The 14600-nt window shown below is 42.3% G+C and overlaps 1 protein-coding gene across 1 annotated transcript in view; it reads right to left on the bottom strand.

The window, feature by feature from the left end:
* The window catches only part of SORT1 (sortilin 1), a 72448-nt gene that overhangs the window by 30473 nt on the left and 27375 nt on the right, over positions 1-14600 (bottom strand). The window contains exons 4-5 of the mRNA XM_008069771.2: positions 2574-2676; positions 1888-2052 (exon numbers count right to left, since the gene is read on the bottom strand). Coding sequence (XP_008067962.1) covers positions 1888-2052; positions 2574-2676 — 268 coding nt within the window. The remainder of the gene's footprint in view (positions 1-1887; positions 2053-2573; positions 2677-14600) is intronic.

Here is a 14600-nt window from a genome sequence, read left to right as displayed (position 1 = left end):
GGCAATCCACTCACCTCTGCCTCCCAAGGTGTGGGATTACAGGCTGAGCCACCGAGTCCAGCTGAGATAGGAACTTTAAAATGTGGTACAGGTTGTAGTGAAATCGTAAGAGGAGAGGAGACTGCTCAGAACAAAATTTGCAACAGGTATTTAAGGACAGGTTGAAAGGAGTTTTAAGAGACTAAGAGGAATGGCCAGAAAGCTAGAAGAACCAAAGGAAAGGAAGTAGTCCTCGAAAAAGGGAAAGGAGGGATTGGCCAATACCTAGAAATGTAGCAGAGACTTAAAAAGATGAAGATGGACAACATCGATGGCACTGGCAACACAAGCTTCTGAGCTCAGCGTCCACTGGACAGAACAGGGATGTCCTGGTACCTCTGACACACAGGGCGGAGGCAGCAGAATTGATTTTCAGTGTCCCCCTTCCACCCTCACCCACCATCTTCCTTTAACTTTTTCTTCCCTAGTGATATTCACCTCCCAGCATTTCTAATTTGCCAAGTTCTACTTATAAGGACAAGAAAGGGTCTGATATCACTTATTTGCACTTCAGTATAAATTGGTCCATCTTCTCTATCCTAATTCTTTGTACTTCAAATTTGCCCTTAGCAGGAAGAAAGTTCAGATATAAGAGCAGATGGTACTTTCCTCTGCCTGAGGATAGCCCTGTTTTAATAACCTTGAGACACTTGGTAATGGAGATGAGATGAGACCTACAGGGAGGTAGGTCTGTCCATTCCTAGAGCGGTCGCTCTGTTCCCTTGGAGGACCTTCAGCTGCTGGAGGCCAACTTCCAGGAACTGTTGTTCTAAGATCTGAAGCCTACTCCCCAGCAAGCTCATTTCCTTCCTCTGGCTTCCACTGGCTAAGCATAAGTCAGGCCTTCCTGGAGGCCCCCAGCCCCACCTCTGCTCAAAGATTTCCCCACAGAAGGTCCAGAATCCAGGTGTCTCCTCCAGTGTCCCTCATGCTCCCTGTGCCACTCTTCTGCTCAGCCAGACTGTCTACAGTTGCGTCTTGTCACCCCAGAACAGTCAGCACGGCAATGGCTCTCAAACATTAGCACGTAGGCTCAGCAGGAGAGAGGTTGTTAAAATTACTAGCCACCCGCAAATCAGAAGACTCTGGTTTATCATATCTGGATTGGGGCATGCGGATGCACCTCTTAAACCAGTTCCTCAGGAGTTTATATCTGGTGCTGCTCGATAGACCACACTCCAAGAGAGGAGAGAGCACTATAAAGACATCAGTCTACTCATGATTATCATGGTTGAGCAACTCAGCCATCGTGGGGACTCAACATCCACAAGAAAAGAGACTGGTCCTCCAGAAAAGCACATGCTGAATGTGCTCTTCAGGGAACTTTCAGAAGCAGTGGAGGCTCAGGGACAGACATGGTTTCTGGGCAAAGTACAGGAATGTAGTGGGGGGGTGCAGGAATCGGAGGCTTCCGTTATTTAATACCTGAGTGTCAAAGACAGAAGTCAATGTGTTTTATAAACCGAGGACCTAACAAAAAAGGAAACATTATAAAGATGTGGTTTGACCATAAGAAAGGAATAAGAACCACAGTAGGAGTTTGACAATTTATGCTTGCCCCTTGCAGCAAAAGAACGATTTCATTAAACCATTTTCTTCTTCATCACTCCAATGGCACACATTTATTCACTTTAAAAAATCATAATGACCATGGGACATCATACTTACCTGAAATAGACAGACATGGAAATCGTGACCTTTATCAAATAGGAAAAAAAATACATACTCTATGCCATAAGGAGACACTAGAAATAAGTCCAATATAAAAGTGTTTTCTACAGGACCCTTCTAAGACAGTATATTTTGAGACTATAAAATGCAAAAGGTAAGTTCCTCAACTGGACTTACTTCAGTGCTGAGGGTTAAAAGATAATCAGAATTCTGAGGGCTATACATCATCTGAGTGAGAGGATGAAAAGGGAGATCTGTTTGAATAAAGTTCTTTGCAAAATCTGATGATCGGAAGATTCTTCCTCCACGACTTCCTCCAGATACCTCTGCTGTTAATACCACCTGATCAGGAAGAAGAGAGATTAGATTAATGATATGATACTGCAAAAGCACAGAACGTTCTTGTACCATTTCCACCAGATGTTAGTTAAGAAAATTTTAGTTCCAAAAGTAAGAGTTCTAAAAACAGATTAGTTGTACCATTCACTGCTCAAATCTTAGTCTTATCAACAAATAACATCCTAATGTAACTAGTGCATCACATCTGTGAATCTGAGCCTGGTCAGTTTTGAGATTAGTCAGTTTTCCAGAAGACCAAAATGTTGTGAGGAGTAAACATGGCAATGCTAAACAATTGCTGCATGATTTTGAAGGTTTTTGGTGCATCTTGGAGAGGGACCAAAACAAGAAATCTGTGTGCTGAATTCCATTCTTATGTGATCAGTATTAAATTGTGTTTTTAAATTTAGCAATACTAAACTGAATACATTACTATGTATCACTGGGTCATTCCAGTACTAATATCCACTAGCTCTGCATGTAGTATCAAGCACAAGTTTTATACATGCAAGAATGAGTCTCACCTTTCCAGAGTTCTCAGGACCAATAGCCATGCCAAATTCAGTCCGAATGAAGGTATTATTGATGAGATTTGTAATATCCTTAAAGTTCTTTCCATAATCCTCACTGAGAGGAAGGAAAAGAAAAGGACACATTTAGAGTACAGCTGCTGTGGATACTGTTGGATTCCTACTCAGCTTCCAAGCTCCCTTTCCAACAACATTACTGAGACACCACCCCAGAACATTCACATCCCTTGCTCCAGAGAGGGCTTGATTAGCCTGAGAAAAACTCCCCCCCCCCACAAGTAATGGATTCAGGAATGGGGGAGTGACCTAGCTTGAGCCAATAAGGCGAAAGGGGGAAATGTGGGGTCTTGTAGGAAACACCTGGCCTCACACTTAAGTTGGCTACTTGATGAAATGGTCTGTCTTCCTTTAGACCAGGGGTTCTTAACCAGGGTGTTTTTGTTCCCCAGGAAACATTTGGTAATGTCTGGAGAAGTTTTTTATGATCACAACCCAGGTTTGAGGTTGCTACTGGCATCAAGTGGGAAGTGATCAGTGGTGTTCCCAAACGTCCTACATGTACAGGACAGTTCCATAACAACAAAGAATTATCTGGTCTCAAATGTCAATAGTACCAAGGTTGAGAAATCCTGATAATATAGTGTGTGAATGCAAAGCTGTGATCATTTTGTCACAGTGAGGACACAGCTAAGGAAATTTTGGAATTCCTGAGAAGCAGAGTCTATGACACTGAATTGAACTGACCCTGATGCCTGTCCTTCATCTGTATTCACAGGACCCATCATTCCCTGGTAATTCAAGCAAGTTTAAGTTGGAATTTCTGCAAAATGCAGCCAAAGGCTTCTTGATGAATCTATTCATTTATAGCACTTAGGATCAAGCTGTAAGTTAAGTAGGAAGGGTCTTGAAGCTTTTCCCCCACAAGTTACCTGTCCCTAGGCAGAAGTCTAATGAGTGCAACACACAAAACACAGGTAGGAAAAACAAGCAATCTCAATTCTTGGGTTCTCAAAGCTTTTTCCAAAAGTTGATTCCAACAATACCTATGAGAGGTATTTGAATCCACATTTTGATTTTGGGAAATAAGAGTGAAAAATCAATAGCTGTCTAACTCTGACAGGTTTAATACTATGGTTAGTGCTATTTAAACACAACACAGAATGCTATATTTTAATGTTTATTAAATGTAAGTATCCATTAGTGAAGACCACAGTGAACTGCAAGTTACTGCGCATGGATAAATGTAGTCTACAGAGGTCATGCACTGCATAATGACATTTAGGTCATCAGTGGACTGCATATATGATGGTGGTCCCATAAGAGTATGATACCGCATTTTTTTTTTTTTTTGAGTTGGAGTCTCACTCTGTCACCCAGACTGGAGTGCAGTGGCCGCTCCTGGCCACCGCAGCCTCGACCTGCTGGGCTCCGGCGATCCTTTCGCCTCAGCCTTCCGAGTAGCCGGAATTAAAGGCATGCGCTACCACGCCCGGCTGATTTTTTGATTTATTGTAGAGATGAGGTCTCGCTGCCCAGGCAGATCTCGAACCCACAGGCTCAGGCAATCCACTCACCTCAGCCTCTCAAAGGCGCGGGATTACAGGCTGAGCCACCGAGCCCGGCTGATACCACATTTTTACCATAACTTTCTAAGTTCAGATGCCCTATTCAGTACAGTAACATGCTATATAGGTTAGTAGCTTAGGGGCACTAGGCTAGCCATACAGCCTAGGTATGTAGTAGGCTATACCACCTAGCTGTGTGTAAGCACACCCTATGCTGTTCACACAATGACAAAATTGCCTAATGACGCATCTCTCAGAACACAGCTCTACTGATAAGCAACACTTGACTATACATGACTTCAAAAGAATAGTACAAGTTTTGGTAGCAATCTCAACAAATAAAGACCTACAGAACCACAGAACATGAGAGTCACGAGGGACTGAGGAGAACATCATGCCCAACTCTCTCATTTCACAGATGAGGAGCTGCAAGCAAACACAATTAATCAAAAGTCAACTAGTTAATTAAAGGCAAACTCGAAACCACAGTCCAATTCTCCTCTCAGCTCCAAACTAGAGACAACTTTTATTTGTGAGGAGTTTTTCCCTTACAAACTGAGATCTTCCCCTATCCTGCCAAGGCTCATTACCTGGAGGCAGAGAGATCAGCTAGGAGGAAGACAGAGACAGACAGGAGGGAAGTACCCCTGTGTGTATGTCCAGGTCCCTGGTAATTCACGAACGCAACCTGCATACATCTGCAAGGTGTCCAAACGACTCTTCCCCTCCCTTAGCACACACACTGGAAACTCCTAGATAAACAGAACAGGGATGAGGCGTCACACAACAGATTCCTATGCTACCCTTTCTTTGGTTTTGAAGCAGAAGATGAGTTCTCACCTTCCTGACAGTTGGCCAAGAGATGTGCATAAACAAAATTTCTAGCTCTACAGTGTTCATACCATCCACAAGCTCAGACAACCTTTCAGAAGGAAAGCAGGAACCTGATGATCACTAGTTTACAAATCTGCCCTCCTTCATGACATCCCCAGGGAGCCTCAACAAACCTGTTGGCAAGCCAGTTGCTTTTTAAGAACTTGGCACAACAAATACATCCCTGCCCTCCAGAAAAAGGAACCAACATTAGCAAAATAAAAATCACCTATCACAGCCAACTGGGTTCTTTAGCCAGTTGAACAAATGGAGAAAATGGACAAGCATTAACTGGCTGGTATTTAAGTAGGGCTCTGTCAAGGTCACTTTTGGCCCAGGGACATATATTAACAAAATAAGTTATTTAAATGTAGTTTTATTTTCTATCAGCATACATATCAGCATATAACATACATAATGAAGAGGAAATAAATGAAACACCTTGAAAAATAAATCTAGTTTTCAAATTCCATGACAATTAATAAAGTTATGAACAGCAATTAAAACCCCATGAAACCATCTGCTTTAGAAACAAGTCTTTTAGATAACAAGTCTATGCATTAACCCCAATATCCACTCTTTCTGTTTACCAAAAATAAATGGTCACTTTTGCATGTATTCATGGTGTAAATATACATAGGAAATGCATGCTTATAACTCAGGAAAATAATGCTAAAATACAAATATATTTGGAATAAAATCTGTCTTAGTCTGTTTGGGCTGCTATAACAGAATACCATAAACTAGGTGGATTAGAAACAACAGAAATTCATTCTGCACAGTTCTGGAAGCTGGGAAGTCCAAGATTACGGCACCAACAGATTTGGTGTCTGGTGAGGGCCTGCTTCCTGGTTCACAGACTGCCCTCACATGGCAGAGAGGGCAAGGGAGCTCTCAGGGGCTTCTTTTTTAAGGGCAGAACCCTCATGACCTAATCACCCACCAAAGGTCCCACCTCCTAATACAATCACATTGGGGGTTAGGGGTTCAACACAATGGATTTGAAGTCAAATGCTCAGTCTATAGCATTCTGTCCCTGGCTACTCCTAAATTCATGTCCTTTTTACATGCAAAATGCATCCATTACATTCCAGCAGCTTTGGAAGTCTCACTTTCTTCCAGCAACAACTCCAAGGTCTAAAAACCAAAGTGTCATCTATAACTATCACTATATACAAAAATTAACTCAAAATGGATCAAGGACTTAAATGTGAAACCTCAAACTAAAAGAATCTTAGAAAAAAACTTAGGGAACTCCCTCCTGGACACTGGAGTAGGCAATGAATTCGTAGCCAAGTCCTCAAAAGCAAATGCAGCAAAAACTAAAATTGACAGGTGGGACCTTATCAAGCTAATAAGTTTCTGCACACAAAATAAACCACCAAGAGAGTTAAAAGACAACCCACAGGATGGGAAAAAAATATTTGCAACCTATCCATCTGACAAAGGCCTAACATCCTGGATCTACAAGGAATTCAAATGAACTGACAGGAAAATACAAAAAAAACAACCCCATTGAAAAATGGGCAAAGGACATGATCAGACACTTCTCAAAGGAAGACATCCAAATAGCCAACAAATGCATGAAAAGATGTCCAGCTTCACTAATCATTAGAGAACTATCACAGAACAAAAAACTGAATACCATATGTTCTCTCTCTTAAGTGGGCCCTAAACATTGGGCACGCGATCACAAAGGTAGGAACAACTGATGCTGGGCGTTGCTAGTAGGGGAAGGGAGAGGGGGCTTAAGGGGCACACAACCACCTACTGGATACCATGTCCACCACCGGGAGAGAGAGGGCTCGCTAGAGGCCCAAACCTCACCTGTATGTAATTGACTAATGTTTGTTTTGTTTTGTTTTTTTGAGTCGGAGTCTCACTCTGTCGCCCAGATTGGAGTGCAGCGGCCGCTCCCGGTCACCGCAGCCTCAACCTGCTGGGCTCCAGCGATCCTTCCGCCTCAGCCTTCCGAGTAGCCGGAATTACAGGCACGCGCTACCACACCCAGCTGATTTTTAAAAATTTATTGTAGAGACGAGGTCTTGCCAAGTTGCCCAGGCGGGTCTCGGACCCGCGGGCTCAGGCAATCCACTTATCTCAGCCTCCCAAAGTGCGGGATTACAGGCTGAGCCACCAAGCCCAGCTGTAATTTACTTATGTAGCAAACAAACTCTTACATGTGCCTCACAACTCTAAAATTAAATTATTTTTTAAAAGTATATTAAAGGCTGCTTTGTAAATTTTTAAAACAACAAAGTGTCATGCAAATGTCATCTGAATAAGATATAAGTGAGGCTTAAGTTATGATTCATCCTGAAGCAAACTGCTCGTCAGCTTGCACCCGTGAAACCAAACAAGTTATGTGCTTCCTAACACGATGGTGGGACAGGCACCATATAGACATTTCCATTCCAAAAAACACAAGCAGAAAAGAAGAAAGGGGGCCCCAAGTAAGTCCAAACTACAAGACAAGCTCTACGAGACATAAAGACTTGAGGCTATTTCTCTTAGGCTCACTGCTCTGTCCTCCAGACCCTCTGAGGTAGCAGTCTTGCCCTGCAGCTTTGCCAAGCGAGAGTCGGGCCCTCAAGCCTCTGGTTGGTCCGGCATCCACAGCACTGGGCACAGGTTATCTGAAAGCAAGGTGATGGTCCCTCTTTTGAAACTCAGCAGTCTTGCTAACCCTTGACCTGCCCTCCGATCATTCTTCCCTTGTCTTGAAGAACAGCATACATTTGCAGCTGACTAGCCCTGTTCTGTCAAATCCAAAACGTCCAATAACCTTCTCTCATTCCCTCTCTTCAGTTCAACTGGCAGTTTTCCTACTGAGGTGGTTGATTAAGTCTGCAGTTTATACTCATGTTAATCTCTTTATCAAATGGTCACTCGATACCTTAGTATCCTAAGTATTTGTACTCTTAATTTTTGCAATATGGATAGACTGAGAATTTTAGGAATCTTCAGGTTCAGTTTCCTTTTCGCTTAACAATTTTGTCTTTAAGTCATTACTCTCTTCTTGCTTTTTTTTTCTTTTTTGTAGAGATTAGGTCTCACTATATTGCCCCAGGCTGGTCTTGAACTCCTAAACTCAAGCAATCCTCCTGCCTCAGGATCCCAAAGTACTGGGATTACAGGTGTGAGCCACCATACCCAGCCTTCTTGTATTTTACTATCAGTAGTCAAGAAAAGCCAACCTGTAACTTCAACAGTTTGCTTAGAAATCATGTCTGCCAAATATCCAAGTTCCTTGCTTGCAAGTTCTGCCTTCCACAAACACTCGAACATGAAAACACTTCAGACAAGTTATCTGCCACGTCATAACAATGATTGCCTTTTCTCCCTGTCCAATAACATATTCCTCATTTCTGTCTGAAACTTCATCACGATGGCCCTTTATCATCTGTATTTTTACCAACATTCTGCCATGGATTTCTTAGGTATGTGCTAAGACAGAAGCTTTCTCTACAGCTCTCCTCTCTTCTTTCTGAACCCTCACCAGAGTCATCTTTAAATTTTTAAAGATAAAGCTAGGCTTTTTCTAGTATGCACCTCAAAACTCTTTCTGCCTATACCCATTCTTTATTTTGTTCATTTTGCCATGATTCAGTCACTATAAATTACAACCTAAAAGCAACAAGGATAATGGCAAACTCTTAAAAATAATTGTTTTGTAGTTTTTACTAGTTGGGAAAACTTACCCAGTCTATTTTCTTTATTCATGGATTCTGTATTTGTGAATTTGCCTACTTGTCTAAATTTATCTGTAACCCTGAAATCAATACCCATGGTGCTTTTGCAGTCATTTGCAGACATTCACAGAATAAGAAAAAAATTTGAGTCACCCAGTGCACACATTCTCAGCTGAGGTCAAACAAGGTGATGCTCTGCCTTCTTGTTTCGGCTCTTATAAACAAGTGTCCTTTTCGTAGCCTATTTAGTTTTTGCATTTCTGTGCTTTTTGTTGGTGATTTTGCTGTTTAAAATGGCTTCCAAGTACATGCTGATGTGCTGTTTGGTGTTCCTAAGTACGTGAAGACTTTGATGTGCCTCACGGAGGAAATGTAAGTATGTTAGACAAGCTTTGTTTGGGTAAGAGTTGCAGTGCTGTTGACCATGAGTTCAATGTTAATGAATCAACAATACACATTAAATAAGGTGTCTTTATACAGAAACACAAGGAAAACAGGATTATGTATTGATCATTCGATGAAAGTAAATGCTGTGACCAGAGGTTTGCAGAAACCTAACCCTGTATTTCCCCTAGGAGTAATGCTTCAGTATTTACTAATTCAGTGTTCTTAGTAACTTTATAGAATATAACCACCATGAATAATAGGGATCAACTATACTGAGATTTCCAGCCAAAAGATCAGTAGGAAGAATGTAGCTTATTAAAATGTGCCAAAAGCTGGGCTCGGTGGCTCAGCCTGTAATCCCGCGCCTTGGGAGGCTGAGGTGAGTGGATTGCCTGAGCCCGCGGGTTCAAGACCTGCCTGGGCATCTTGGCGAGACCTTGTCTCTACAATAAATAAAAAATTAGCCGGGTGTCATAGCGCACGCCTGTAATTCCAGCTACTTGGAAGGCCGAGGCAGAAGGATCACCGGAGCCCCAGCAGGTCGAGGCTGCAGTGGCTGGGAGCAGCCTGGGCTGCTCCAGTCTGGGCAACAGAGTGAGACTCCAACTCAAAAAAAAAAAAAGTGCCAAAAGAATCACAGACCTGAAACTGTCATCAGGTAAAACTGGCAGAATTTGAATTCATAATAAATGTAATTCCCAATATTTCAGTCTCTTTTTCCCCCACTAGCTGATGCTACCGTACATATTTTTATTTTAATATTTTATTGCGTCTTAGCACTATTGGAAAAGGATGCATGTTTTCTGTGAACATTTTAAAAATACAAGTGGGAGCCGGGCTCGGTGGCTCAGCCTGTAGTCCCGTGCCTTTGGGAGGCTGAGGTGAGTGGATTGCCTGAGCCCGCGGGTTCGAGACCCGCCTGGGCAACTTGGCGAGACCTCATCTCTACAAGAAATCAAAAAATAAGCCAGGCGTGGTAGCGCACGCCTGTAGTTCCAGCTACTTGGAAGGCTGAGGCGGAAGGATCACTGGAGACCAGCAGGTTGAGGCTGCGGTGGCCGGGAAAGGCCACTGCACTCCAGTCTGGATGACAGAGTGAGACTCCAACTCAAAAAAATAAATAAATAAATAAAAATAAAAATATAAGTGGGAAAAAAAAGACAGTAAGATCTTGTAAATAAAATGACACAACTTTAAATCAGAAAGAACACAAGTATGAATTTGGGGCCCTTATTTTGCTTTGATTGACAAGACAACTCAAGTGTATAAAAGTGAAGTTGCCAACATACATTTTATTTATTTTATTTTATTTTTTCTAAGTTGGAGTCTCACTCTGTCGCTCATGGCAGTGGCATGCTCATGGCCATCCCAGTGTCAATCTTCTGGGCTCAGGTGATCCTTCTGCCTCAGCCTTCTGCATAGCTGGAACTACAGGCACGCACTACCATGCCCAGCTAATTTTTTGATGTATTGTAGAGATGAGGTCTCGCCAAGTTGCCAGGCTGGTCTCAAACCCATGGGCTCATGCAATCCCCTCACCTCAGCCTCCCAAAGTGCTGGGATTACAGGCTTGAGTTAACATGCCCGGTTGCCAAAAAATATTTTAATAAACTTTTTCTTTTTTAAAAAAACAGGGAAATATATTTTGTAAATGTAATTTATGCTAACCTTGCAATATGCAGTCATTGTTAATAATCTACCACAGTGAAAACTGAACTGAGTATATCAATTAAAAGGTTCTCACAAAAGAGGCCTTAACGAAGTTGGTTTACTGCACTAGCGGCATTTTGCCTATTGTATACCTTTAAGTTATTATTCTTAAAAAATCTCAAGTAAAACCCTGAAAATTTATTTTGACAATGGAATAAATTTTAATGTAAGACCTCTTACAGAGTTCCTTATCAATTTCCAAATTTGAGCAACTCTCAATAGAAAATGAAAAACAGAAATAAAATAACCCAACAGTTTCTGTGGTAATTAGGTACAAAATTTCGGTACAGAACAACGCTTAAACTTGCTTCACTAAGTAGATCTTACAGTGAAAAGTTAGACACAAGAGGTCATAAAGCAAAGAGATGCAAAATATATTTCAGTTGCCAGAAATAAAATTATCATCTTAATTATAGCTGGTTTCTTCCTTTTGTAGCTTTATATGTGCAAAAGACAAATGTACTTTATAATTCATTATACAAATAAATATTCCTTATAAGAAAACCAAAATTTACACCGAACAAACATGATTATTTTACTTTACTTTTCATTTTATTTTATTTTTTGGAGGCAGAGTCTCACTCTGTTGCCCAGGCTGGAGTGCAGTGGCATGCTCATGGTCACTGCAGCCTCCACTGCCGAGCTCAATCATTCCATTTCAGCCATCCAAGTGGCTGGAACTATTTTTAAAAAAAATTTATTGTAAGCTGGGCTCGGTGGCTCAGCCTCTTATCCCAGCACTTTGGAAGGCTGAGGTGAGTGGATTGCCTGAGCCCACGGGTTCGAGACTCGCCTGGGCAAGTTGGTGAGACCTCATCTCTACAATAAATAAAAAATTAGACAGGCATGGTAGCGTGCACCTGTAGTTCCAGCTACTTGGAAGGCTGAGGCGGAAGGAGCACCGGAGCCCAGCAGGTCGAGGCTATGGTGACCAGGCACGTGCTACTGCACTCCAGTCTGGGCGACAGAGTGAGACTTCAACTCAAAAAAATAAAAGTAAAAAATAAAAATAAAAAATTTATTGTAGAGACAAGGTCTTGCCATGTTGCTCAGGTTGGTCTCAAACCCTGATAATCCTCTTGCCTCAGCCTCCCAAAGAGCTGGGATTACAGGCATGAGCCACCGTACCCAGCACATAATTCCTTTAAATGGCAGGGGGTGTGTGTGTGTGTGTGTGTGTGTGTGTGTGTAACTCTTAAATCCTTTAACAATCTTTTTCACAACCTAAAGACACAAGTATACTCCCTCTAGTTCTGTCCAAGCAACAGAGTCAACTTCCTTTTATTCTTGCGAGCCTTCATGCTATGCTACACAGAGTAGGTGGCATGTAGCTGTCTTTCATTCGAATTCCAAGTGAACCTTTAACCATGTAAGATTTAGTATACTAAGATAATCCAATAAATAATATCACCATTAGCCGGGCTCGGTGGCTCAGCCTGTCATCCCGCGCCTTTGGGAGGCTGAGGTGAGTGGATTGCCTGAGCCCGCGGGTTCAAGACCCGCCTGGGCAGCGAGACCTCATCTTTACAATAAATAAAAAAATCAGTCGGGCGTGGTAGCGCATGCCTGTAATTCCAGCTACTCGGAAGGCTGAGGCGGAAGGATCGCCGGAGCCCAGCAGGCGAGGCTGTGGTAGCCGGGAGTGGCCACTGCACTCCAGTCTGGGCGACCGAGTGAGACTCCAACTCAAAAAAAAAAAAAAATAATAACAATAATATCACCACCATTAATGCTGTGAAAAACAGAAGAGTCTTCAGAGTGGATTCAATGGGCTTTCATTTTATTTGTAATGGGTAATTGCAGCATATACAGGACACATTTTGATCAGAGGGCTCCCTCCCTTTTTCCCTTCTGAAGCAACAGGTGCCTCTTGGCTGGCATGTTCAACAACATGAGTCACTGCAGGCCAAGTCAGCCCAGTTGGAGAGGCAACAAGGTATGTTTACAGCTTCCACCTAAGCTCTGGAAGTGGGTACGGAGTCAGTTTCCACTTCACAGTAGGGAAGAGATAAATAATATTCTAAGAGACTGTGGTAAAAAAAAAAACACTGCCGTGTAACATGAAGAAAAAGTACCTTAGTAATACTGTACTATAACAGAAACAAACAGGATTGCTCTCAAATAAAGTGTACATTAGGAAAGGGTGTTTCCCACAACACTAGACAAAAATAGGCTAAATAAGAACTGAGTCTGATGGTGGTGGTAGTTACACAGTGACATGGCAGTGGTGGCTCTTGTTTTGGTTTTGGTTGTCTTAAAGCAAGTACAATATTGAAAAGCAAAAGGATGTGAAAAAAAGTTACAAAAATACTTGTATTCTCCATGAGTCTGACTCAGGAGCCTGTTGGGTTCAATTCCAGTTGTGTGACTAAAGAACAACATAGAGCAGAAGGCCCCAATACCCGCCCCCCCAGCCGGGGGCCACACAGCAGGAGGTGAGCAGTGGGCAAGCCAGTGAAGTTTCATCTGTATTTACAGCCACTCCCCATCGCTCACATTACCGCCTGAGCTCTGCCTCCTGCAGCAGCATTAGACTCTCATAGAAGCACGAACCCTATTATGAACTGCGCATGCAAGGGATCTAGGTTGCATGCTTCTTATGAGAATCTGATACCTGATGATCTGAGGTGGAGCTGAGGCGGTGATGCTAGTGCTGGGGAGTGGCTGCAAATACAGATTAACATTAGCAGTGAGGTTTGACACAGATCCTAACTCACCCCCCATTCGTGGAACAATTGTCTTCCACTAAACTGGTCCCTGACGCAAAAAAGGTTGGGGAATGATGATGTAAAGAATAAAAAGCAAATTCAGAAGGTAAGCAAAAAAGTTGCTGAAGCATTTGCTACAGAAAATAAGCTAACCTGGAGAAAGAGGTGTTTAATAAACAGCCTTTGAAACATGTAGACATCAATCAGAGAGGAGATTTTCCTTTGTTGCTAAAAATTGAACTGGAAGTGAACATCCCCTGTGACACAAATATGTATGATATTTGTCCCAGTAGCATAGTGAAAAAATTAGCTACAACCTAACTGTCCAATGAGCAATGACTAATTATGTCAGTCTAAATTAAGAAGGCACCACTAGTAGAGAAGATGGCATGAGCACCAATCAATCACGTGGACATAGGTCGTAATGCCAGGTTAGCAACATTTGCACGTTGGTGGGGGCTGGCAGGGTGTGTATTTGTAGAATGTGGAAGCATTTGGGGGCAGGCAACTACTTTTTACCGAATGGCTTAGAATCCTTTCAATTCATTTTAACAAAGGGTACAGCAGTGCTAATACATGCCATCTCTGGTCATTGGCATGGCAGCAGTTAACAGCACTAAGCCCTTACTCCATGCCAGGCACTGCAGGGCATTCCTTGCAACAGCTCTGAAGTGGGCATTATTATCATCCTTCTTTTATGGTGACAAAAAAGACTCAGAAGGTGAAATGACTTTCCCAAGTTCATACTGTTTGTAGTCACAGTGCTGAGATTCAATCCTAGGCCTGCCAGGTTTTGTTGGCCAACTCAAAACAAAAACAAACAAACAAAAAACCGGAAATAAATTATGACTATACTTGGCTATGTGGTAAATTTTTTCTCTCCTTTAAAACTTCCTAATGTTTTGGGATACAATTACACTGTTTTTAAAATGAAAGAAAAGCTGGCTGGAGAAATTATATCATGGAGAGAGATTTTGTAACAGCAAGGATTCTTTTTTTTTTTTTGAGTTGGAGTCTCACTCTGTTGCCTAGACTGGAGTGCAGTGGCCACTCCCCCGGCCACCGCAGCCTCCACCTGCTGGGCTC

Source organism: Carlito syrichta, unplaced genomic scaffold, assembly GCF_000164805.1.
Source record: "Carlito syrichta isolate Samal-C Ts95f unplaced genomic scaffold, Tarsius_syrichta-2.0.1 Scaffold312201, whole genome shotgun sequence".
In the NCBI taxonomy this organism is placed as follows: domain Eukaryota; kingdom Metazoa; phylum Chordata; class Mammalia; order Primates; family Tarsiidae; genus Carlito; species Carlito syrichta.
This window is presented reverse-complemented; position numbering and strand designations above follow the sequence as displayed.